The sequence below is a fragment of the Elephantulus edwardii genome, unplaced genomic scaffold (assembly GCF_000299155.1).
Source record: "Elephantulus edwardii isolate Elephantulus edwardi_28Jun2011 unplaced genomic scaffold, EleEdw1.0 scaffold00028, whole genome shotgun sequence".
NCBI classification, from domain to species: Eukaryota; Metazoa; Chordata; class Mammalia; order Macroscelidea; family Macroscelididae; genus Elephantulus; species Elephantulus edwardii.
The window spans coordinates 282,819-309,764 of record NW_006399778.1 but is presented as its reverse complement, the minus strand read 5'-3'; the positions used below and the strand labels follow the sequence as shown (position 1 = coordinate 309,764).

The window sequence follows — 26,946 nt, the reverse complement described above, 5'->3', positions numbered from 1 at the left end:
TTATTATTAATTTCAGTGGAAATTTACAGAGACTTTGGATTTCCATTCATACATTGTTGCACTTGCAGTGATTCATGATACAAGAGGTGAGATTTAGGGAGCTCTGGTGGCCTAGTGGCAAGAAGATGTACTGCAATCCCAGATGTGCCTGGTTCGAATCCACCAGATGCTCTGCTGGAGAAAGAGGGACAATCACCTCCTGTACCAGTCAGATCTGATTTGACAATACAATGCACAAAAAATAATAAATTTTTTTAAATTCTTAAAAAAAGAGGTGAGATTTATGCTTTAGGCAAGTAAGTAGATGGGAGTGAAGTAGTTTTTTGTACTCTTGGTATTAGAGATGTTGTTAGTTCCTGTTCTGTCTCCAATTTAGCTACTAGAGTAGCTATGGACAGCAGATTGAAAGTACCTATCCTCCACCATCTCTGTAATCTTTACCATACTCAGACCCACCATTGAAATCACTGTGACAGTGCATGCTATCTTTTGAAGATCTTTATCTCTTTCACTGACCTACCTTTCCCTATATGTTGTCTCTTCCAAGAACTGACCTCTCCCGAAGAATGTGAAATAAAGTTTTACAGTCCTTACCTTTAAGGACCACCCTCAGTACACTTCTTCCAAGATACTTTTTGTTCTTTTAGCAGTCTGTGACATATTTAATACTAGTACCACAATTCAGAGGCACCAGTTTATTTTTAATTTTCCTATTCCCGTACATAGCATTCCGTCAATCAAATACAGACAAAGCAATTGAAAATACCATGGCATGGGTCAGCTGCACTTCAGTCTTTAAAGTGACATTTATGTTCTTTTAGACTTTAAAGAAGTCCTTGGCTGCAGCTCCCTTGGGTGTTGCTTGTGTAAAATGAAGATGTTGACAACTTCAGTCTTTTTTTCCAGCAGTGGGAGGAAAAGACCCCAAAATCCAGGCAAAATTCCTATACTCAGAGAAGTTATATTTTAGTAAGAGGAGGCAATAAAAGTAAAAAAGTTTATGTAGTATGTTAGAAGATGATGAATGACCTTTGAGAAATATGAGGCAAGAAAAAGGAAGGGCAGAGGCAGTGGGGGTGGGAACGCTGATAATTGAGATTTAAAGTAGGGTGATGGAGATGGCTTCACTGAGGTGGTTAGTATTTGAGAAATATCTAAAGGAAGTGAGGAGTGAGTGTCTGGGGGAAGAGCATTCCAGGCCGTGGAAATGCTGCAAAGGTTCTGAGCATGACACAACAGCCATGAAACTCACCTCTCTGGAACTTAGTGGGTTAAAGGTGATGGAGGTGGGGTAGATGAGCATGGTAGTAGGACCTCATATGCTGTTGAAAAGTTTTAGATTTTTACCCTGAGCTTCTGAGAGCAATCTGAACAGTTTGGGGCAGCTTTTGTACAAGGTTGGTTTTGGAAGCCATTGGAATATTTCTGTGGTTGTCATTCACAGGTATTCACTTAGGTGGAAATGAAAAGTAGATCTTTCTTCTGCCAGAAGCAAGTCTTCTTCCAACAGGACACTTCTATTTGTAATTTTCCAGAAATACAAAGTTGTTTTCTTTGTTGCAACTCTCCATCAAGTAGGCCAGACAATAAGAGTGTAAATAGTTCTCTTTACTGGTGCCCTTTGTTTCTTCAAATAGTTAAAGTTCCTGTTTAATGTCTGCCCAATAATCTCAGTTTAGTAATTCTGTATGACAGTCACAGATTGTCTGTTTCTGCATGGAAATGCCTTTGTTTTTAATTTGTTATTATTAAAGAATATATACTGCAAAACATGTACCAATTAATCAGATTCTGTGTATTTAATTTAGTGGCATTGATTACATTCTTTGAGTTGTACAACTATTCTCACCCTCCCGTTCAGGGTTATTACTCCACATAACATAAACTCACTGCTCCTTAGAGTTCCTCTTTAACCTTAAATGGAACATTTGATCCTATATGTTGTGTACTATCAAGTCAGAACCAGCTCATAGCTGGCCCCTCCAGCAGGGTTTCAGAGGCAGCAAATAACAGAAAGGAGATTACTCATCTTTCTCCCATGGAACAGCTGGTGGATTTGAACTGTTTACCTTTGGATTGGCAGCACAATTCTGTATGACTAAGCCACCAGAACACCCCTTGATCCTATTTAGATCTTTTAAAAAACATAATGCTCAAGATCTAATTTTTTACCAATTTAGCTAAATTGTTACTCTATTTTTAAGGTGACTTCAAGGAATATTTTTTTTTTCAGATTTAAAGATTATTGGTTTTTGAAGGACACTCTTGATTTTGGTTGAACTTTTTCTTTCACAATTTTCAATATGTCTTTCCATTGCCATTTGGTCTCCATAGTTTCTAATAGAAGTCTGCTAAAGAAGTTGGGTTTTGTCTTGCAGCTTTGGCTTTTTACAGTTTAGTTGATGTTTTGGGGAAGATTTCTTTGAGTTTATTCTGTATGGATTTTGTTGAGGTTTTTTGTTATGGAGAATAATGATCTTCCTCAAATTTGGGATATTTTTGGGTATTATTTTGGAAATTTTTTTCCTTGTTGATTTTGTTATTATTCATTTTTTTAATTTAAGATTGTCTATTTGTGCTTTCTTTTTTTAAATTTTTATTCATTTATTTATTTATTTTTATTATTTTTGTGTGCATGTACCGTCAAATCAGATCTGACTGGTACAGGAGGAGATTGTCCCTCCTTCCCCGGCATTATTATTCATTTTAATGAAAGTTTACAGAGACTTCCATTCAGAAGATTCCAGAGATTTCCATTCATTCATTGTTGCACTATTCTCCCTGCCCCTCCCCCTTCCCCCCAGTTCGCTCTTCTCTTTGAAAAGTAAAAGAAAAATTCTTGCATTGCTATATGTCCCTCCCCTCAAGTCCACTCCACTATGCAGCCTTCATTCTGGACGTCTGTCTGACAATAATACCTAATCATATATCCCTTTTAAACAGTTCTCTCCCTCTTCTGTTTTAATCCAGTATACTTAATTTATGCCATCTTTCTCAGTCTCTCCCAAACCCCGATGTCAGTCCCATTTTACATCAGTGGCACCATGCAGTATTTGTCCTTTTGTGACTGAGATATTTCACTCAGCATAATGTCCTCCAAGGTCACCATTTTGTATAATGTTTCATGAGTTCCTTGTTTTTCAATGCAGCTTAGTATTCCATTGTGTGAATATACCAGAGCGTCTCTATCCATTCGTTTGTTGATGGGCATTTAGGTTGTTTCCAACGCTTTGCTATTGTGAACAAAGCTGTGATAAACATGGGTGTGCATATATCTGCTTGGGTGGTGTTTATGGTTTCTTTGGTGTATAGTCCCAGTAGTGGAATTGCTGGGTCAAATGGTATCTCTGTTTGCAACTTTTTGAGAAAGCACCATACTGCCTTCCATCGTGGTTACAGCATTTTACACTCCCATCAACAATGAATAAGGATTTCAGTTTTTCCACAAAGTCAGCAGCATTTTTTGTTTGCAGAATATATTTTTTGTGCCCATTTCTCTCTCACCTTATGGAACTCTCATGTATATTTGTTTACATATGGAACAGTATCACAAAGGTCCCTGAAATTCTAATTTTCTTCATTGTTTTTCATTGTGTATTTGCTGTTTCTTCTGCTAACTCAAATCTGCTGGTAAAGTCACTTAGTGAATTTTTCATTTTAGGTATTGGTGTTTTTCAACTGCAGAATTTATATTTAATTCTGTATTTATGCAGTTAGGGACCTCTCCAAAGTACTGTAGAGCAGTGGTATCTCTCTGGAGACTAAGGTGCATCTGATACAGCCATGGTCTTTGCAATCACTTGTCATGTGTCAGAGAGTTGGACAGTGACTAGGGAGGATAGAAGGAGAATTGATGCCTTTGAGCTGTGGGGCTGGAGAAGAGTATTGAGGGTACCATGGACTGCTCAGAAGACAAACAGGTTCATCCTGGAAAGGGTCAAACCAGACAGCTCCTTGGAGGCAAGGATTCTGGGGCTTTGTCTAACATAATTTGGACATGTTGTAAGGAGGGACTGCTCCTTGGAGAGGGACATCATGCTTGGGAGGGTGGAGGGACAATGCAGGAGGGGAAGGCCCTCTATGAGGTGGATTGATTCAGTGACTGTGGTAATCGGGATGGGTGTGTCGGAGACAGTGCAATAGGCACAGGACAGAGCAGAGTTTAGGGCTGTTGTACATGGGATCACTATGAGTCGCAAGCAACTCAGCAGCACGTAACAACAACAACATTTATGCATGTGGAATTTCTGTCTGTTTATTAATATTTTATTTTATGGGATAGCATTCTTGCACTTTCCTTTAATTCTTCAGACAGGATTCTCTTTAGTTTTTTGAAGTATTTATGACTTTAATGAATTTAATCTTATGTAGCATCCTGGAACTCAGAATCTCCTTTCTCCTCACCCCACTCTAATGGCATTTTTTTTGGTTGTTGATATTTGCTTTGTGGTTTTCTTGGACTAATTATATAAAGGCCAGATTGTATCTTGTTGGCCTTGTTGTTGATGTTAGGTGCTCCTGAGTTGATTCTGTCAGAGACAAAAGAACAAGTCTACTTAAAAGTAAAAGCAAAGAAGACATACTGTGGGACACATATCTGTGAATCATAGTAACCCAGAGTAACCAGGCACTTTCAAAGTGCTACAGTTTGCTAGAACTAAGGAAAATATTTATAGTTGAAAAACAGGAATTTCTCACTAAGTTTCTAATTGACTCACCTTCCCTGGACTTGCCCAGATTTGCCTTGGCATAGCCACATTCTTGCAAAAATGTTTGCATACTGCTCTAGGCTTTTCTCTGTTCATTAAGTCTATCCACATGGTCTGTTCTACAAACTTTTGAAATTGATACAAAGGTTATAAGTTTTTTCTCCAGTAGGGTAAAAAGGGAAGCCACTGACTGGGAAAAAGTATTCGGTAATAACATATCAGATAAGGGACTTATATCCAGAATTTATGAAATACTTGAGCACCACAACAAGATAAAGGTAAATAATCCAATAGAAAAATGGGCACAGGATATGAACAGGCACTTCACCGAAGACGACATTCAGATGGCTAACAAACACATGAAGAAATGCTCAAAATCCCTAGCCCTAAGAGAGATGCAAATTAAAACAACTATGAGATATCATTTCACCCCAGTCAAAATAGCAAAATTTAACAGAACAGCAAGCAACAAATGCTGGCGAGGTTGTGGAGAAACTGGAACCCTGATTCACTGTTGGTGGGAGTGTAAAATGGTGCAACCCCTGTGGAAAGCAGTATGGCGCTTTCTCAAAAAGTTGCAAATAGAGATACCATTTGACCCAGCAATTCCACTACTGGGAATATACCCTGAAGAGACCATAGCTGACATCCAAGCAGATATATGCACACCCATGTTCATTGCAGCTTTGTTCACAATAGCAAGGAGTTGGAAACAACCTAAGTGCCCATCAACAAACGAATGGCTAGAGAAGCTGTGGTATATTCGCACAATGGAATACTATGCTGCATTAAAAAACAAGGAACTCATGCAATATTATTCAAAATGGTTGACTCTGGAGAACATTATGCTGAGTGAAATATCCCAGTCACAAAAGGACAAATATTACATGATGCCACTGTTGTAGAATGGGACTGTCCTTGGGGTTGGGGAGAGACTGAGTAAGATGGGTTCAATAATGTATACTGCACTGAAACAGAGGAGGGAGAGAACCGTTTAAAAGAGAGATGTAACTGGGTGTTTCTGTCATCACAGGAGACTAGAACGAGGGCTGCATGGTGGAGGGGACCTGGGGGAGGGTTTGTAAAACAATGAAAGAATCTTTTCTTTTACTTTTCCATAATTTTTGGACTCATGTACTTATAACTTGTTAGTCAAATTTGTGTCTTCTAGGTTGCAACACCCCCATGATACATCTTGAAGGATATGTACATGTACAGCCAAGCACAATCAATAAGAGTGCATCTGAATTCCAAAATCAATCTCCATAATAGTCTATGTGTTTCCTACTGCCAAAGGGGCCCTTTAGAGTAGTGAGAGAAGATCTTCACCCTGAAACCCACAGCGTCCCTTTTCAGCAGGAAGTAGCTAAGAGAATACGCCGTCCCCTTTTCCTTATGACTCAGGGTGAAGTCTCTCTCAGGGAGGAGTGATAGGGAATGGCAAAGGATACACTGACAAAGAAGATTAATCAGAACTGGCTTTGACAAGCACTGTGGCATTTGGACAAGAACAAACTGGGAGGAGGGTAGAGAGAATAGTGCAACAATGAATGAGTGGAAGCCCAAAATCTCTGTAAATGTTTATGAAAATTAATAAAATATAATTATAGGAAATGTAAAAAAAAAAAAAAAAAAAAATTCTAGCTTTGAAACAAGCAGGAATACAAACAAGATGGAGTTTGGTTTGTCATTGCATTACCATTTTATAAAGTTGCACACTATAGATGTTGAAGTGTCCTTATATACTTTAAAGAGAAAATGGAGCTTCATACAAAATAGAATATGTGGAACTAAGATGAAGCCCAATTAAACATTTTTTCCCCCTGAGAGAGGCACATTTAGGGGTCAGAAGAGTGATTGTTTATTAAAGATTGTTGGTTTTCCATTGTTTTAACTGTATCCAGACTACTCCCTAAATGTGGTCATCAAGAAAATGTCTCCAGTACGTTCCTTAAATTGCAATTCTTCCTTCGATTTAGTAGGAGTGGCAAAACAGGAGTCCATGTTCTTCTATGCAAGCAAAGAAAGAAGTTTATTAGAGAAAAATACTTTCCAAAGGGAGACATGGAGGGATGAAGAGGTGCCTGTTAGCTCATGATTCCCCAAATCAACTCTTGATTACTCATTTCAGGGTACACGAGAGTCATAATTTTAGAACACCTTTACACATCTGATAAATGGAGTTTGGCTTGCTTTTTGTGTTAGTATCTTGAGACGACTTAGATTTTTAAATATTCTTATAAAGATTCTTAAATACATGCCTTAGTTTTTTTATATTTTCTTACATAGCACTCACATCAACTCCATGTACATCAGAAACAAAACACTGAGTGGTCTTGTGCCATGCTCACAATCATTGTTCAGTTTCAGTCCATTGTTGCAGCCCCTGTACTAGTCCGTCTTGTTGAGGGTCTTCTTCTTCTTTTTTTTTTTTTTTTTTACTGACATTTACTTTTAAAGGACAGTGAGTGTCCTAATCTAGGCACTGGTTACTCCTGATAACATGACCTAATGTTTGACCATTCTCATTGCTAAGAATGTTCTAGCTGTAATTCTTCCAAGAGAGATCTCTTTGTTCTTTTGACAGTCCATGTATTTGGCAGTCAGTGTTCTTTGCCGTTCATAATCCAAAGGCATCTATTCTTTGTTCTTTATTAATTGTCTAGATTTTGCTTGAATGTGAGGCATTTGAAAATATCATTGCTTGAGTCAGGGATACCTTAGTCCAAAGAGGTATTTTTGCCCTTTAACACTTTAAAGGGCTGTTTTGCAGTGTATTTGCATACTGCATTACACAGTTTGATTTCTTAACTGCTGCTTCTGTCGCCAGAACAATGGCCCTCACCCAGCTGGGAATTATTCCACTGAAGGATTCTTACCTTCTACCAACCAAGGTTGACCGGAAGAGGCTCTTCCATGCAAACAAAGCTTTATTAAGCAGAGGTAGCTGGCAGTTAACAGAGGTAGCCTGTAAGCAGAGACAGGGGTTAGAATCTATCACTAAGAACAGTGAATTTAAGCAATTTAAAAGGGATTTTAGATAGGAAAGAGCATCATGTTTACTCATGAAGAATTCTGTGAATAAGTGGGGAGAAGAGGCAGGGTTCTGGAAATCAAGTGTGTGTATAAGAAATATTGCAAAGGCTCCAGTGATTGAGTGGTGTGACTTATTCTGGAATGTTGCATGTCCGTATCTCCTTATGGTACGACTACATGCTCTGCCATGGAAACTATGTTCTTTTTCATCCTTTATGGACGATTAATCTCATAAGTCATTATATGAGACATTATAATGCTTAGGAAACTAGCTCAAGCCAAGAGTTCTCAAATGCATTTTATGGGGAACATGGTAATATAAGTCTGTGAGCACGCCTGTTCTGTGCTTCAGGGTGTTGGTTTTGTCTTCATTAATCTTTTGCAACAGATTGGTCTCCTGTTGTTTGGTTGAAAGTCACAAGGAAGCTGAAAGATTGGTTAGAAAATGGAGGTTTTGATGTTGTTGAGAACTTTTGTGACATAATCTGTATGGAGTTGTACCACAAACCCAAAGGCCTCACCTCTGACTGTTTCAATTTACCAGTGGCTCTAAAGGAGAAAGATAGACAAAATCTCTTATAATGTACTTTCAGCCTAAGAATCCCAATGGAGGGTGAGCATTGAGTTTGTTCTGTCTCTGGCAGTGAGAACAGGTAAGTGAGTGAGTGAAAGGTGTTCTTGACATCCTGCCCGTTCATAACGTGTTCCACTTCCATGGACATGCATTGTAGATCCAAGTTTAACAACTTTAGTCTTTTTGGCATTTATCATGGGGTTGTTGATTGGTCCTAGTAGTAAGGATTTTATCTTCATTACATTGAGGTATCTTCTAGATTCATTGACTCAAACTAGTGAGCACATCCAAGGCTGCCTCTGTATCCTGAAATACCTGGTTATTCCATCAATCCCTGGAGTCTTATGTAGCTTGGACTTCTTGCTTCACTACCATTGATTCTTGATCGTATGTGACTTCTTGAAAACATTCAATGTCGACCAATTCTTTTTAGTACTATGTTTATTCCATCCATCTTTTGATTTACAGATTTCATTGATTTATTTTATCAGTTATATAATTTTACATGGTGCACCTAACAACAACAGCTTGTGCAGTCCACTGTCCTCCAGTTGTTATATGTTCTTCTGTTAGAGGCAGCAGAGAGCCTTCAGCTGCAACAGACCTCAAACTGGTGCTCACAGAAACTACACAACTGGTACTCACAGAAACTACACATATATGCCATCCCATAATAAGTGGTGACTCTTGACCCAGAGCCTCTTCAGCAGTATCCATCTTGAGGAGCTAGTTGCATGCTTACTTAATTTTCATAACCCTTTCTGTATGGCTCATTTCCCAGAAAATCCCACCTCTCCTCAGATTATTGACTAATATGTCAAGCTCTGTTAGCATTAAGAAAATTAGAAAATTTTTAAAAAAGAAAATTAGAAAATCCTGCAGGTTTTATCCCCTCTCCTTGAAGATAGATATTTGCATTGCCAAAACCTTACTCAGTTCCACTCTGATTCTACCTTGTGGGCTATTAAACTCTACCTAAAAGTCATCTGCGTTCCTCTAGTGTTCATAGGGTTTTCCTATCACTTACTGTGCATCTGAGAGCTGGACAGTGAATAGGTATGACAAAAGAAGAATTGTTGCCTTTGAGCTATGTTGTTGGAGAAGAGCACTGAACATCCCATGGACAACCAGAAGAACAAATTTGTCTTGGAGAGTGTACAGCCAGAATGCTCTTTGGAGGCAAGGATGGTAAACCTTCACCTCACATAGTCCTTGGAAAGGTACATAATACTTGGAAGGATGGAGGGTCAGCGAAAGAGAGGAAGACCCTTAACCAGGTGAATTGACACAGTGACTGCTGCAATAGACTCTAGTGTGTCAGGAAGTGTGAAGATGGCACAGGATAGGACAGGGTTCATATCCACTGTTCATAGGGTCATTATGAGTCATACTTGACTTGATGACACCTAACAATAACAACAAAAGACATTACCTCTTAAATTTGACAAGAATTTTCAAATCTGAGGTATAACAGGTATAATCCTGATGTATAGTATTGTACTGAAGACTATTCTTTGAACTTTCTTCAGCATTAAGTGCTTCAGGTCCTCTTCACTTTTATCAAGCAGCAGCCCTGTATCTTCTACATATCTTAGGTTAATGAGTTTTCTTCCAATCTGCCATCTTTTTCAAATGGTTTAGGGAGCACTGGTGGCCTAGTGGCAAGAAGCTGCACTGCAACCCCGAAGGCATGCAGTTTGAGGCCACCAGCAGCTCTGCAGGAGAAGAATGGCCAGTCACTTCCTGTGTGATTAATTGCCATTGAAAACCTGCCAGAGAGTTCGCTTCCCTCTACCTTTCCAAGCATGATGTCCTTTTCCAAGGACCAGCACTTCCTAACAGCATGCCCAAAGTATGTGAGACAAAGCTTCACCATTCTAGCCTCCAAGTTTGCCATCTTCAAAACGTACTTGTTTGTTCTTATGACAGTTCATGGAATATTCAGTACAATTCTCCAGCACCACAACTCAAAAACATCAATTTTTCTATCATCCTTAGTCATTAATAGGCCTTTTTTTTTTTAAATTTTTATTTTATTTTTGTGTGCGTGTACCGTCAAATCAGATCTGACTGGTACAGGAGGAGATTGTCCCTCCTTCCCCGGCAGAGCATCTGGTGGGTTCGAACCATTATTAATAGGCCTTTGAAAACACTGTGAATAATAGAAGAATATCAGCAGTGAAAACCAGGCTGGGTGCTGATTGTGGGACAGACCACCAACTACTCATATGCAAGTTCAAGCTGAAGTTAGGAAAATTAAATCAAGTCCTCGGAAACCAAAATTTGATCTTAAGTCTGTCCCACTCGAATTTCAAAACCATCTCAGGAACAGGTTTGAGGCCTTGAGCACCAATGAGCGTAGGCCAAACGAGCTCTGGGAGGATATCAAGAAAATCATCCATGAAGAGTGCAAAAGATCATTACAAAGTCTGAAAAAAGAAGAAAAGACCAAGATGGATGTCAGATGAGACTGAATATTGCATTAGAGTGCTGAGAAGCCAAAGCTAAAGGAAGAAAGCAAGAAATCAAAGAGCTAAACAAAATTTCAAAAGGCAGCCCGGGATGACAAAGCAAGATACTATATTGAAATGTGCAGAGAGCTGGAGTCAGAAAATCAAAAGGGCCGAACTCGTTCAGTGTTTCTTAAGCTGAAGGAGCTGAAAAACAAATTCAAGCCACGGGTGGCAATTCTTAATGATACTTTGGGTAGAATGTTAAATGATCCAGGAGGTATCAAGAGATGATGGGAGGAATACACAGAGTCCCTGACTCTGTGTATTGGCTGACACAGAAGAATTTAATGAAATGACATATGAGCAAGAGCCTATGGTGATGAAGGAGGAAGTTCAAATTGCTCTGACGGAATTGGCAAAAAACAAGGCTCCAGGAGTAGACGGCATACCAATTGACATATTTGAACAAACAGACACCGCCCTGGATGGGCTCACTAAGTTGTGACAAGAAATCTGGAGAACAGTCACCTGTCTCACTGACTGGAAAAGATTGATATTTGTTCCCATTCCAAAGAAAGGTGACCCAACAGAGTGTGGAAATTATCAAACAATATCATTAATATCACATGCAAACAAGATTCTGCTGAAAATTATCCAAAAACTTTTGGAACAATAGGTCAACAGAGAACTGCCAGATGTACAGGCTGGATTTAGAAGAGGTTGTGGTACTAGGGATATTGTAGCTAATGGTAGATGGATCTTGGCAGAAAGCAAAGAATACCAGAAGAATGTCTGTTAGTGCTTCATTGACTCTGCAAATGCTTTTGACTGTGTGGATTACAACAAGCTGTGGCTGACTCTGAGAAGAATGGGAATCCCAGAACATTTGATTGTGCTAATGTGGAACCTATACTTGGACCAAGAGGCAGTCGTCAGAACAGAGCAAGGAGACACTACATGGTTCAAAATCAAGAAGGGGGTCTGTCAGCAATGTATTCTGTCTCCATACCTTTTCAATCTGGATGCAGAACAGATCATCCGAGACGCTGGGCTGTACGAAGAGGAATGTGGCATCAGGATTGATAGAAAGATAATTGATGCCTTTGAGCTTTGTTGCTGGAGAAGAGTGTTGAATATACCATGGACTGCCAGGAGAACAAACAGGTTTGTCCTGGAGAGGGTGAAGCCGGAATGCTCCTTGGAGTCAAGGATTCTGAAGCTTCATATGACATACTTTAAGCATGTTGCAAGGAGGGACTGGTCCTTGGAGAGAGACATCATATTTGGCAGAGTGGAGGGGTGGAGAGGAAGACCTTAGATGATATGGATCGATTCTGGGACTGGAGCAGTGGGAATGAGTGTGTTTGAGATGGCTAGGTTGGCACAGGATAGAGGAAAGTTTAGAGCTCTTGTACATCGGGTCGCTATGAGTCGCAAAAGACTCGATGGCACATAACAACAACAACAACACTGTTGGAAGATAAACCCTTCAGGTTGAAAGGCATGCACAGTGTAACTGGGGAAGAGCTACCTCTTTAAAGTAGAGTCTTCCTCTATAAGGATGGAGTAGAAGCTTTCATTCAGTAAAGAATCTTCATTTACTGATGTAGCAAGACTCAAAATGAGGAGAAACAGCTGCAGGTTCAAACTGAAGATGTAAAAAATGGAAAAAGAGTCCAGGAAGACAGAAATATGACCTTGTATGTATCCCAACTAAGTTTTAAAACCTCTGACAGATTTGATTACAGTGTTGAACACTAATTAGTTATGGGATGACATCAAGGACATTATTCATGAAGAAAGCAAAAGGTCACTCCAAAGACAGGTATCAAAGAAAGAAAAGACCATAATGAGTACGAGAAGAGACTCTGAAACTCGCACTGGAATGAAAAGAAGCTAAAACAAAGAGAAGGAATGCTGAAGAGAAAGTTTTCAAAGAGCAGATTGAGAAGACAGAGCAAAGTATTAAAATAAAATATGCAGAGAGCTAGGAGTTAGAAAACTAAAAGGAAATAACACATTCGACATTTCTCACATTCAGAGAACTGAAGAAAAATTCAAGCCTAGAGTTGCAGCACTAAAGAATTCTATAGGCAAATTCTTGAATGATGCAGGAAGCTTCAAAAGAAGATGGAAAAAAATACACAGTTACTGTACCAAAAAGGATTGGTCAACATTGAATCATTTCAGAAATAATATATGAGCAAAAACCAATAGTACTAAACGAAAAAGTCCAAGCTGCACAGAAGACATTAGCAGAAGAATTGATGGAATACTAGTTGAGATGTTTCAACAGAAAAAAATGCCACCTTTGATATACTACTCACTAGTCTATGCCAAGAAATTTGGTAAACAGCTACCTGGCCAAGTTAACTTAGAAGAGATCCATATTTGTTTCCATTCTTTAAAAAGGTGTTCCAGCAGAATGTGGAAATTATAAAACAGTATCATTATAATCACATTAAAATCTTGCTGAAGTTTATTTAAGAACAGCTGAAAAAGCACTTAGACACAGGAACTGCCAGAAATTCAAGCTGAATTCAGAAGAGACTGTGACATGAGGGGTATCATTGCTGATGTCCAGTGTATTTTGGCTGAAAGTAGGGAATATCAGAGGAAATTCTTTTATTTCATCGACTGTGTGATTCATAACAAATTGTGATTAATATTGAAAAGAATGAGTATCTCAAAACAGACCAGGAAGCAATTGTCTGAACAGACTAAGGGAAAGGTGCATGGTTTAAATCAGGAAAGGTGTGCATCAGAGTTTTACCATTTCTTCATACCTCCTTAATTTGTATACTGAGCATATATTTTGAGAAACTGGGCTGTGTGAAGGTAAATGTGGCCTTAGGTTTGGAAGAAAAGTCATCAACCTTATACAGATTACTTGAAGCGCTTACTGAAGAAGATCAAAGACTGCAGCCTTCAATATAAATTACATCTCAATATCACAAAACCAAAACTCCTAACCACTGGGCCAATAGGCAACATCAGGAGAGATGGATGAAAGATTGAAGTTGTTAATGATCTCATTTTGCTTGGATCCATAGTCAACACCCAGGATAGCAGCAGCCAAGAAATCATTAGTCATACTAGGGAGTCTACTGTCAAGGACCTCTTTAAAATGCGAGGATGTCAGTTTAAAGACTAAGATGCACTTCATCCAAGTCATGGTATTTTTATTTGCTTCTTATGCGTCTGAACATTGGATAGTATAACTGAATCCATGTATATGAATTGCAGTATTGGTGAAGAGTGTTGAATATACCATGGACTGCCCAAAGAACCCATCTGGCTTGAGCACAGCAGAGTTTGCGTGGATGATGCCAGGATAGAGCAAGATTCATATCTGGTTTGGTTTTTTTTTTCATAGAGTAGCTTTGAGTCATAGTATTGATGGCATAGACCTGATACCACCTAACAACAGTTTAATTGTGAGGCTTGATTTTCTACTACCCACTACCTCACATTTTCTTACTCATAGTAACACTGCCCTTTGGTGTTTCCAGGGCTATAAATATTTAAAGGATCTAACCGCCTTATCTTTCTCCCCTGGAACTCTTGGTGGGTTTCAATGACTGACCTTCCAGTTAGCCACCCAGTACTTACCCTGCTGTATCACCATGGCTCCTTAATAAGGTTAAATGCCAGAAAGTCGATCATTCTTGCATTCTTGTAAAGATTTACCTGGGTCTTGGATTGTTGAATAAATACTCTGAAATTTGTTGCAAGCATTTGGTTCATCTTCAATGTTCTGAAAAGGTTGATTTTGAGAATGTTTTGCTCTATTTTCATTGCCTTTGTAAAAGAGTAGGGCACTCTGGACGTGTACTCCTTAGGGAATTGTGCTGCTAGTCCTCTCTGGCAATTCACTGGGTGTTGGTTTTGACTCTGAAGTAATGAGTTTGAGTTTTATAGAAAGGAGGTATTTGCATATCCTTACTCTGCCTTTCCAGAAGTGTACCTCTTTTAGATAGATTTTTTAATCAATAAAAAAATAACCTATAGATACTTTTTCTTCCCCTTTACAGTGCCTGTCACAGAATACTAGACATGTAGCCAATTTTAAGTAAATGCTTATTTGATTTTTCCCTCCTCTGCAAGAGTGAGTGGCTGTACCTTTGTTCAAGGTTTCTGCTAGCCTTTAACAAGAAGTTCACCCTTCCAGCAGATGCTCTGCTGGGGAAGGAGGAACAATCTCCTCCTGTACCAGTCAGATCTGATTTGATGGTACATGCACACAAAAATTAAAAAAAAAAAAAGTTCACCCCTAATCTAACTTGGACTTCATGAAATAAGAGCAAGTACTAGTATTTTTATACAAGTGAAATGCCTATTCTCATGATATTGTCAATATTTTTATTGATAATATAACAAGATTCTTACCACTAGACTGATAGGCAACATCATGATAGATGGAGAAAAGATTCAAACTGTCAACAACTTCATCTTTCTTGGATCCACAGTTAACACCCTTGGCACCAGCAGTCAGGAAATCAGACATATTACACTGGGAAAGTCTGCAGTTAGGGACTTCTCCAAATCATTGATGAGTAGTGATGTCAGTTCGAGGAGTAAGGTGCATCTGATTTAAGCCAAAGCCTTTTCAATCACTTTCTGTGTATCTGAAAGCTGTATAATGAATAAGGATGACAAGTGCCTTGGGTTATAGTGTGGTGAAGAGTGCTAAACAACCCATGGACTGCCAAAAACCAAATATATCTTACAAAGGGTGCAACCAGAGTACTCTTTGGAAGCAAAGATGATGAGGCTTCATCTCACATACTTTGGACATATTACTAGAAGGAATTATTCCTTGGAGAGGGACATGATGCTCAGAAAAAGGCAGAGGGTCAATGAAGGAGAGGAAGATCCTTGACCAGGTGGATTGACACAGTGACTGCCGCAGTGGGCTCTAATGTGTTGGGAAATGTGAGGATGGTACAGGATAGTTCAGATCTGTTGTTCATAGGGTTGCTATTGGTTGTACTCAACAGAACCTAACAACAGTATAATTCTAGCACATAAGTAGTACTAAAGTGAATTGTTTAAATGAAAAATTAGTATAATTTAACTGTCTTAACTGTAACAATCACTATTTACTGAATATTTTCAGACTCAGTCCTTACTTTTTATGCTTATGATTTGCTGGATTAGGATTTTTACTTTTTTAAAAAGAATTCATTTTCAAATTAGAACCAAGACTGAAATATTTATGGAGTATTATCAGTTACAGTCCACTGTGGCTATCAAGTGGACAGTGTGGCAATCAAGGTGACAGCTTAATTTACCAAGTTTGTTGCTTGATAATTTTTCTTCTTGTTTATCTGTTGAGTTCATTTTTTGTGTGCTACTCTTCTGCCTATGAGTAGATCTGTATAGCTATTGATTAATGATTGATAATATCCAATGAATATTTGTTTAATGGCATTTAACCAGTTTACTCACATGTGAAAAACAGATTATGTTTGTATCTTAAGTCTTTTAAAACTTTAGATCTCTCTTAAAATTTAAAATGTGTAGCAAACATTACAGCAAGCCAGACCAGGTTTCCCGTGGACTGCCAAAAGAACAAACATATATCTTTAAAGGTGCAGCCAGAGTGCTCCTTAGAGGCAAGGATGGTGAAGCTTTATCTCACATACTTTGGGCATATTGCTGGGAGAGGGTATTCTTTCAAGAAGGACATCGTGCTTGGAAAGATAGACAGCAATGGAGAGTGAGACCCCCAACAACATAGATTGACACAGTGATTGCAGCAGTGGGCTAGAGTCAGCATCTGTGAGGATGGCATGGGAAAGGACAAGGTTCAGATCTGTAGTTTATGGGGTCTCTGTGAGTCATACTTGAAAGCATCTAACAAGAACAACAGACCAGGTTGTGGGCTCACATGTTGTTGCTGTTGTTGTGAAATGCTATGTTTCATAGTGACTCTATTTACAACAGCACAGAATACTGTTGTAAATACTGTTGTGATCCTAATTGCTGCTGTGCTTATGCTGACTGTTGTAGCCACTTTGTCAGTCCATTTCATTGAGAAGTTTCCTCTTTTTTTCTTTTTTTTCTTGGCCACCTGATAATACTTTTGAAGATTCTTTAAAGTGTGTGTGGAACTTTTGGCTAAAATTTATAGCATGATGACAAGTATAATCTAAATTTAGATATTATAGGTCTGTAAGATAACTTAGACACAGAGTCACTGTACCAAAAAGAATTGGCCAACCCTGAAATATTTCAGGAAATATCGTATGATCAAGATAAAATGGTAAAACAACAAGCAAAAAACGATCCAGTGGTGATGAAGGAAGAAATTCAAACTGCAGTGAAGGCATTGGCAAAAAAATAAGGCCACAGAAATTGATGGGATACAAATTGACATGTTTCAAGTAGCAGATACAGCCTTGAACAGGTTCACCAGTCTGTGCCACAAAATCCATATTTGTTCCCATTCCCAAGAAAGGTAATCCAACAGAATTGGAAATTATAGAACAATACTAATATTGCATGTAAATAAAATATTGCTGAAGATCATCCAAAAATGGCTACAGCAGTACATTGACTGAGAACTGCCAAAAGTTCAGGCTGGTTTAGAAGAGGTAGAGGCACCTGGGATATTATTGCTGATGTCAGTTGGATCCTGGCTGAAAGCAGAGGATACCAAAAGAAGAAGAATAGAAATCCCAGAACACTTAACTGTACTCATGCAAAATCTCTACCTAGATAAAGAAGCTGTTGTCCAGTCAGGAATAGTACGCATGTGTCTTCTCTCCATACCTATTCAATCTGTATGCTGAGCACATCATTTGAGAAACTGGACTCTATGAAGAATGTGTCATCAGAATCAGAGGAAGACTCACCAACAACCTGCATTATGGAGATGAAACAACCTTGCTTGCTGAAAGTGGAGATCTTAAAGCACTTGCTGCAGAATATCAAAGACTAGAGCCTTCAATATGGATTACATCTCAACATTAAGAAAACAAAAATCTTTACCATTAGACAAATAAGCAACATTATGATAGATGAAGAAGAGATTGGAACTGTCAATGACCTCACCTTACTTGAATCTGTAATCATTACATTTGGTACGAGCAATCAGGAGATATATTGCATAGGGGAAAATCTGTAGTCAAGGACCTCTCCAAATTACTGAGGAGAAATTATGTGATTTGGGGGACTAAGATATGCATTATTCAGGTTTTTTCAGTCACTTGCTATGCATCTGAGAGCATAATGAATAAAGATGACTGAAGAATTGATGCCTTTGAACTGCGGTGTTGAAGAAGAGTACTGAATATCCATAGACTTCCAGACGAACAAATGGATATGTCTTGGACAAAGTATGGCCACAGTGCTCCTTGGAGACAAAGAAGGCAAAGCTTCATCTCACATATATTGGGCATGTTGTTGTTGTTGTTATGTGCCGTCGAGTCGCCTGCGACTCATAGCGACCCTATGTACAACAGCCCTAAACTCTGCTCTGTCCTGTGCCAATCACACTGTCTCTGACACTCCCATCCCAATTATCCCAGTCACTGAATCAATCCACCTCATAGAGGGCCTTCCTCTCCTGCGCGGTCCCTCCACCCTCCCAAGCATGATGTCCCTCTCCAAGAACTGGTCTCTCCTCACAACATGTCCAAAGTATGTTAGACGGAGCCTCAGAATCCTTGCCTCCAAGGAGCCACCCGGTTTAACCCTTTCCAGGACAAATCTGTTTGTTAGATGCTATTCATCGGAGAGGGATGAGAGGAAGACCCTCAATGAGATAGATTAACAAAGTGACTGCTACAATGGACTCAAGTGCATCAGAGATGATGATGAGAATGGCACAGGATAGGACAGAGTTCAGATCTGTTGCTGTAAGTCATATTCAACTTGATGGCACCAAGAGTACTTGATGACAACAAGAGTACTTAAACCTTGCTGGGAAAAAAAGACCTCGAAATTGTGATCTGTGAGTTTAGTACTTTGGTGTTAGAATTGCTGAGAGTCTGTCTAGTTCCTAATATTAGGAAAATAGTCTTTCATACCATTAAGTTTGATATCTGTTGTATATGCTCTTAGGTACCCCCCCCTTTTTTTTTAAATTTAGGGCATTCTCTTCAATTCTTAGTTTATTTAATGTTGCTTTTTATTTTTCAGGAATGATGTTAGATTTTGGTAAATAACTCGCCCCGCCCCCGCAACTATTAAGATCACTATGTAGATTTTGTCCTTTATTCTGTTGAGGTAGTATGTTACAGTAATTTCTTTCTAGATATTCAACATTCTTGCATTTTTCTGAAGTAAGGTGTGTGTAATTTTGCGTCTAAAATTGTGTACAACCAATTGACCATACTATATAATTTCATGGGAATTTTTGTAGTCCATCCTGAACTGCTCCCTTCCCACTCCCGCAAACAGTACAGTAGGTGTAGGAGCAGCAGAGTTCTAGATGTATTGACTGTGCGGACCTGAGTACGGTAGAGATGGTGAGGCTGATGCAGGATAGGGCAAGGTTCCAGTCTGGGGTTCACAGAATCACCATGAATCTAAGTCACCTCAGTGGCACCTGACAGCAACTTAACAAAGAGCAGGCTCCCGATCAACAGCAAAAAGCTTATCCCAGTTAGACTACACATGGAGGCCCATGTTCCACACCTTCTGACAATTCTTAACACTAACCATCCGTTCCAGGGCTCTCACTATTTCTCTGCTGAGTTCAATAATCTGTTGCAGTGCCCTCAGAACTCACAGACAATTATTGTGATTTTAGCATTTTCTAGAGAAGTTGTTGTTGGGTGCTGTCCAAGTGCAGTATGACTCATAGTGACCCTAAGAACAAATCTGAATTCTGTCCTGTCCTGTGTCATCCTCATCATCTCTGGCATACTTGAACCCATTGCTCTAGTCAATGTGCTTGTTACTAGAAAAATGTGCTTGTTACTAAAAAAAAGGTTGCAATTCAAATTCATGAGCATTCAGGATACCATTTTTTTTTTTTTTAATTAAGATAACCTCCTGTCAGGTAGGATAGATTCAAGGTCAAATTTTGGTTCTTATGGATTTGGTTTAATTTTGTTTAACTTCAACTTGAACTTGCATATGTGTTGGTAGTGGTCTGTTCCACAGCCAGTTCCTGGCCTAGTTTTGATAGGGTTATTAAGCTGCTCCAGCGATTCTTTTCACAGGTATATTCAGTCTGATTCCTGTGTATACCATCAGGTGAGGTTCATGAGTATAGTCATCATTTATGTTTCCTATAAAAGGTATTTACCATGAATATATCAAAAATTGTACAAAATTCCGTCATTCTGTCTTCAGCCTTATTTCTGTCACCAAGTCCATGTTTTCAAAATACTGATGTTTCTTCCCTGTTCCCAGCTTTTGCATTCCAGTCACTTACTATAATGCACCTTGGTTGTGTGATCTGTCAATTTCTGGCTGCAAAAATTGGTAGAAATCATCTATTTCTACCTCTTTGGCTCTGGTTGTTGGTGCATATATTTGAATGATAATGGTATTAACAGATCTCCCTTATATGCATATCCTGCTGCTCAAAATACTGTATTTCAAGATGGATTTAGAAATGGTCTTTTTCTTTCTTTCTTAAAAATAAGTTTTTATTTTATATTTGCTTATAGAGTTTGTATACATGATGTTTCACACTATCCTTCATTCACATTGTGTCTTATACAATCGTGGAAATGGTCTTTTTAACTATGAATGTGACCTGAATTTTCCTCACCTTTTCATTTCTGATGTAGCAGATCATATACTCAAGAAAGGAAGACCTTTGATGACACGGACTGACTCAGTGACTAGCTTAATGAGGGTAGTTGTGTCAGAGACAATAAGATTGGCACAGGACAGAGCAGGGTTTAGGGCTGTTGTACTTAGGGTCATTAAGAGTCACAGGCGACTCAGTGGCACATCACAACAACAAGGTCATATGATTGTCTGACTTTTAATGTCCCATGCCAGCTCATCTCATTTCACTAATGCCTAATATGTCAGTATTTATGTGTTCCATTTCTTCCTTAACATTGTCCAATTTTCCTACATTCCTGCTTCTCACATTCCACATTCAAATAGCTAGTGTCTGTTTACAACTGTTTCTCCTCCTTTGTGATTCCCAGTACAGAGACTCAGCCTCTTAGTTAAATTGAAATAGTCTCTGCTGTACATAGGATTTTTGAAGGCCTGCTATTTCAAAAGTGGATGGCCAGTCCTTTTCCTTAGAGCAATATCTGACAGATATGCATTTTACCCAAAAGAGCAGATGAAAGACCTTTCCCATTACATAGCTCTCTAATCATTGATCCCACAGCCTTGGCCTCTGTCCTGCTTGGCAAATCACAGAGTTCTCTTTGCTCTGCAGGTTTTGTACCACTGTCACTCTGCCAAAAGCCTAGACCTTTCCCACCCAATTGTATTTATTCTTTGTCCGAAGATGCTGTTATAGTTGCGTGCATTTGCAGATCTATAAGTGCCCAAAGGCACCCATTTCACCAGGAAGTACTCAACTTTCTTGCACTGTGGACCAGGAACCCACATCTTTGTCTCACCCCAGTCTCTGGTCATTTTTATTTATTGCTGAATTTGTTTTGCTAGCTTTTGTTGTATTTTCATATTTGAGTGTTTTAAACTTAGTGCTGAGCCTTTGCCTAAAAGAACTAACTACATTCATAAAACAAAGCCAGTCCCTCCATCTAAAATATCTCAGGTATAAAATTTTTTTCAGGTGTTTATGTGTGAATTTCTCTTTTGTCCCAACACTTACTGCCAAGGTTCATAGCCCCGTCCACCTTGCCTGTTCTGCTGCATTCACTTTACACCTACATTTACTGATACCCTTCCCTCTTCAGGTAAGCAGCCCCGTTCCCCATATTATCTTTCTATACCCACACAGGAGCCCAAGTCACTTCAAGTGTAATGTTTATAAAGGTATTTCATTTTCTCTTCTTTCTTTCCCCTCTCATTCCTGTTAATAGACTGCTTTGTTCTGTTTATATACTTTTCCTCAGCTTTTGTATATCAATGGACTCATAAAATGTCCTTTTGTGCCTAGCTTATCTACCTCAGTTTAATGTCATACAAACATTCACATGAGGTGTTTTCCCATTTCCTTTTCTTGCATAGTATAATGTTCTATTTTCTGTATAAACTATAGTTTGTTTATCAGTTAATCTCTGGTTAGATACATAAATTGTTTCCATTCCTTTGCTCTTGTAAATGAACATGAATGTGCCAGATCTTTTTGTCCCAGCTTCTATTAAGAAATATAATGGTCAAACAACTATTTGCTGTTGAGTTAACACTAACTCATAGTTGATCCTCCGGTAGCTTTTGAGAGGGTCTATATAATATTGGAGAAGACTGCCCATCTTTCCCCTGAAGAGTTGCTGGTAGATTCAAACTGCCAGAGAAGTATAATCTTTGGATTTGCAATGAAACTCCCTACAGACTTTGCCCACAGATCTCCCTCACTCACGCTTAGGATATAAATTTTTAAGTAGTCCAATTCAATTTACAAGTTCCAACTTTCCTTGAATCCTACTTTGTACCTTTCTCTTATTAATTATTAATGTTGTTGGCAGTTGCTTTTTCTCATTGAGGATTGTGATACATCAGCATATGAAGATCAATAAAGATCCTAAAATCTTAGTCATTCTATGTCATTAAATTCTACTTTGAGTGGGCAACCCTTCTCTAAGTACTATTTTGAGTTCCTTTCTATGCCAGAGGTTCTTCTTGTGGCTCTTTACTAGACAATATTCTGGTGCTATTCAAGGCTTTTACAGACTAGATAGAGAGCAAACCTTGCTTCCCAGTCTATCTTAATCTTGATATTTCATTAAAACGTGACCATCATGAGTGATACTGCTGGCATTTGAAATACTAGTGGCAGAATTTTCATCATCACAAAAGAAGCACGTATCACAGAACAAAAACTGACAGAAGATTGGTGGTTGTACTATATGTAAAATGAACAAATAAAAAAAAATAAATTCTACTTTCATTAAAAAAAAAAGAAAAGAAATATAATGGGTTCGTGCTCTCATTGTGTTGAGTCAGAACTCACACTTGTTGCCAACCCTCCAGCAGATTTTCAGTTGCATAGAAAGAGATTGGTAAATTTGAACTGCTTATCTTGGGGTGGCATCTTAAAACCTCTCATAATAGATCTTTTTTCTACCCAACATTAAAAAAAACACACCCTCAAAAACAAAACTTTATCCCTTACACTATAATAAAACCAAGAATTGGAAAGGGAATTTTTTTTAGGAAACTGAGAATGATGTGTTTCAAAAGTTAAAATTTATCTCAAAGTTTGTATGGTATATTATTTATTTGTATTTAATCCTTCCTTAAAATAACTCCCATTTGACAGTGTTCAAATTTAATTAGTGGCATACTTCCTAATATGTTCTAACTTTAAACTTCAATCATTGTTCCTAGATTGAATTTATTAGAAAACAAAACATAAAAGATGCTAGATATTTCCTTTTAATTCTATCATTTACTTTTTTGTCTTTTTAGAAATTGTATTTCACCTCCTTAAGCTGGTTAATAGTGGCATGGAAGATCCATTTGGTGAGTATCACCTGTGCTTTTCCTAGTAAATAACTTATGTTTTTCCCCCCACTTAAACCTTTCAGATTAAAGACATTTTGTTCAATTTTAGTATGCCGTTCTATATAATAACAACTTCTGGTACTTTTTGTCTCAGGATCCCTTTTACTCCTGAAAATCATTGAAGGTGCCAAGTAATTTTTGTGTGCATGATTTGTATATATTAACATTGACTGTAATGTAAACTAAGGAGCCCTGGTGGTATGGTGGATTAACATGTTAGACCGTTAACCAGAAGGTAGCGATTTGAATCAACTAGCTGATAAGTGGAAGAAAGATGGTTGGTCTCCTCCAATTACAATTTAAAGCCTTTGAAACCCAGGGGAGCATTACTGTGAGCCAGATTAAACACTACAGCAGTAGGTTTGATTGTTTTGGGGAGTTTGGGGTTTTGCATGAAGAATTAAAATAGTAAAATACTAATTCTTTTAAAAATACCATTTATCCATTATTTCTTGCATAAGAATTTTTTTTTAAATGAAAAATAAATCTTGAAACAATAAAAGTGAGGGAAGTGGCTTGTCTTATGCCTTCACAGATCTCTTTAATATCTAATTTGATAGATTATGACTGTATTTACATATTGGAGTCTACATTCAGTCTTTTGTGGTAGCACATCCCATGTTGCCTTTGGAGTGTCAGCTGTACAGTTTTGAGATAATGAGAATGAAAAAACCAAAAATCTTGGTATTTTTCTAAAAAATGGTTCTAAGCTTACAGACCTGAAAGAAGCAAAGAGATCCCTCCTTGGGACCCCAGACCATACTTTGAGAACTATTGCTTTTGTTCTCTTTGAATTTTGTTATTTCTCATAGAACCAAGACCTACTAGGTGAGTTAAAAGAGAAACTTTGACATCCCTGTATTGATCATTCGGTAATTTGAATATGCTTCTCTTTTGCAGTGAACTTCTGCCAGTATTTCACAATTGTGCCATTGTATTAGTACTTGGCTGATGAAAGTACTTAGCTAATGAAAGACATTGTGCCTTGTAATCCTAATAGAAGTGATATAAAATATTTCCAGTTTGTTTTATTTATCTGATTGTCATATTTCGTCTAGCAGCTAGTTTTAACAAACCAAACAAGTTGCTATTGAGTTGATACCAATTCATATTGATCTGTATATGTTAGAATGATACTGTGTGTAGGATTTTCAGTGGCTGTGATTTTTTTTAAACGTAGATTACTAGGCCTTTCTTCTGAGGCATCTCTCTCTAGGTGGACTAAAACTCACTCAATTAATTGTAAGCTCATTAACTATTTATACCTCCCAGGGAATATCAGTCTAGTTGCTGGAAGGTTTAGTCTCTATTTTTAGATCAAAAATTAACTCTTTTGACTCTTATTTCATAGTGATACATTCTAAAATAACCAGGTTTTGTGTTGTGTGTGTGTGTGGTTTGGTTTTTTTTTTTAAAAAAAAAAGCATAGATTGGCAAGATAGTTGGGACGTTAAAATGATGTTATTGTTGTTGTTAGGTGCCATTGAGTTGCCTGTGACTCAGAGCCACCCTGTGAATCACAGATCTAAAGCCTATCTTATCCTAAGCCATCCTTACCATCCCCAACACAACTTGAGCCCATTGCCACAATCACTGTAATAGGCATCAATAGAAAATTGTAACCAGAGAAGAATATATACTTCTTTGATAACCTGAACACAATACAGGAAATATCAGATTCAAGCACTTTCTTTGTCACCTGTAGAAAGATTTTAATTCTCCCCACCTCCCTTTTTTATCTCTCTGGATTCCTTTTATATCCATGTAATTTGAAGAAGTGAAATGAAAATGTTACCAGCTTTATATTCTATGAATACTCAATTGCCATTGATGATTTTGGTGAAGAGTTAGACAACTTTGGCCTACTGGTATTGTTACTAGATATTATTGGTTTTAGGTCCTGTTGAGTCAAAGCCAGTGACCCTACCTATATCCAACAAAATAACACAATTAGTCCTGTGTAATCCTCATAGTCACTGTTATCCCTGAGTCCATCATTGTAGCTACTTAGTCAGTCTGTTTTGTTGGTTTGGGGGCTTTTTTGTTTGTGTCAGTCTGTTTTGCTGAGTCTTCATCTTTTCCAGTGACTCTCCACTAAACATGGTATCTTTCTCCAGGGACTCTCCTGATAACATGTCTAAACTATATGAGACAAAATTCTGTCATCACTGCTTATAAGGACCAGTCTCGGAATTTCTAAAAGACTTACTTGTTCTTTTGGTAATCTGTGGTATATTTAGTATTCTTTCCCAACACCTTAACTCAGTGGCATCAATTCTTCTTTAATGTTGTTCCCTATTCACTGTCCAGCTTTCACCTGCACATGAGGTAAATAGAAATACCATGACTTGGGGCAGGCACACCTTCATCTTTAGACATTTAAAGAGATCCTTGGCAACATATTTGCCCATTACATTACATCGTTTGATTTCTTGATTGCTGCTGCCATGAGAATTGGTGATAGGTCTGATGAAGATGAAGCTTGACAATTTCAGGTTTTTTTGTGTGTTTGTTTATCATGATGTTACCTATTGGTTTAGTTATGAGAATTTTTTTTCTTTTGTGTTGGCATTTAATCCATACTGAAGACTGTAGTCTGAGTTTTGTCAGTAAGTGCTTCAAATCATCATTTTCTGAAAGCAAAGTTGTGTCACCTTCATATGTTGAGTTGTTAACAAGTCGTCTTCCAATCCTGATGCCTCAGCCTTCTTCATATAGTCTGCCTTTATGATTATTTACTCGACATTCACCTTCAATAGCTATGGTGAAACAATTTCAACATGCACCTTTTCTGATTTTAAACCTTGGTCTGTTCAAATCACTGCTTCTTGGTCTATGTACAGGTACAGATATGAACATAATTGTTCTATAATTCCCATTCTGATCAGTGTTATCCATAATTTGTTATGATGCACATAGTGAAATGCCTTTACATTGTTAATAAAACACAGGTAAATATTTTTTTGTTATTTTCTTATATCCCTCATTCCATGCCCTTTCCTTCATTCAGCTTGAATTTCTTATATATCCCTGTTGATACCCTTGACCCAGCCATTTTAAAACTATGTTCACCAAAATTATATTTGCATGTGATATTAATGATACTGTTCTACAATTTCTGTATTCTGTTGAATCACCTTTATTTGGAATTAGCACAAGATGACTCTTTCAGTCATTTGACGAGGTAGCTCTCATTTCTTGGCATTAAAAGAGTATGTCCAGAAAAGCTGCATCTGTTTTTTGAACTATTTCTGTTGGTATTCTGTTCTTTCCTGGAGCTTTATTTTTTCCCAGTGCCTTCAGAACAGCTAGGGCTTCCTCCTTTGTACTGGTTTGCTTGATTATGTGTTACCTCCTAAAAAGAAATGTCAGCCAATTTTGTTTTGGTATAGTGACTCAGTCTTTATGCCCTGACATTAAAAATTTAGAAGACTTTCTATCTCCCCTTCCCCGCCTCCCATCTTCTTTTGATGCCCATAAATCTTTCATTGTTGCATGTTGATTCCTAGTATTTTCTTCTGTTCTTTCATCTTGAGAAATGCCAAGGGTA

General features: G+C 38.1%; 1 protein-coding gene across 1 annotated transcript in view; it reads left to right on the top strand.

Moving 5' to 3' along the window:
• The first annotated feature begins 7,543 nt into the window (after nucleotides 1–7,543).
• The window catches only part of PHACTR4 (phosphatase and actin regulator 4), a 95,963-nt gene continuing 76,560 nt past the window's right edge, over nucleotides 7,544–26,946 (top strand). The window contains exons 1-2 of the mRNA XM_006883637.1: nucleotides 7,544–7,652; nucleotides 23,301–23,354. Coding sequence (XP_006883699.1) covers nucleotides 7,544–7,652; nucleotides 23,301–23,354 — 163 coding nt within the window. The remainder of the gene's footprint in view (nucleotides 7,653–23,300; nucleotides 23,355–26,946) is intronic.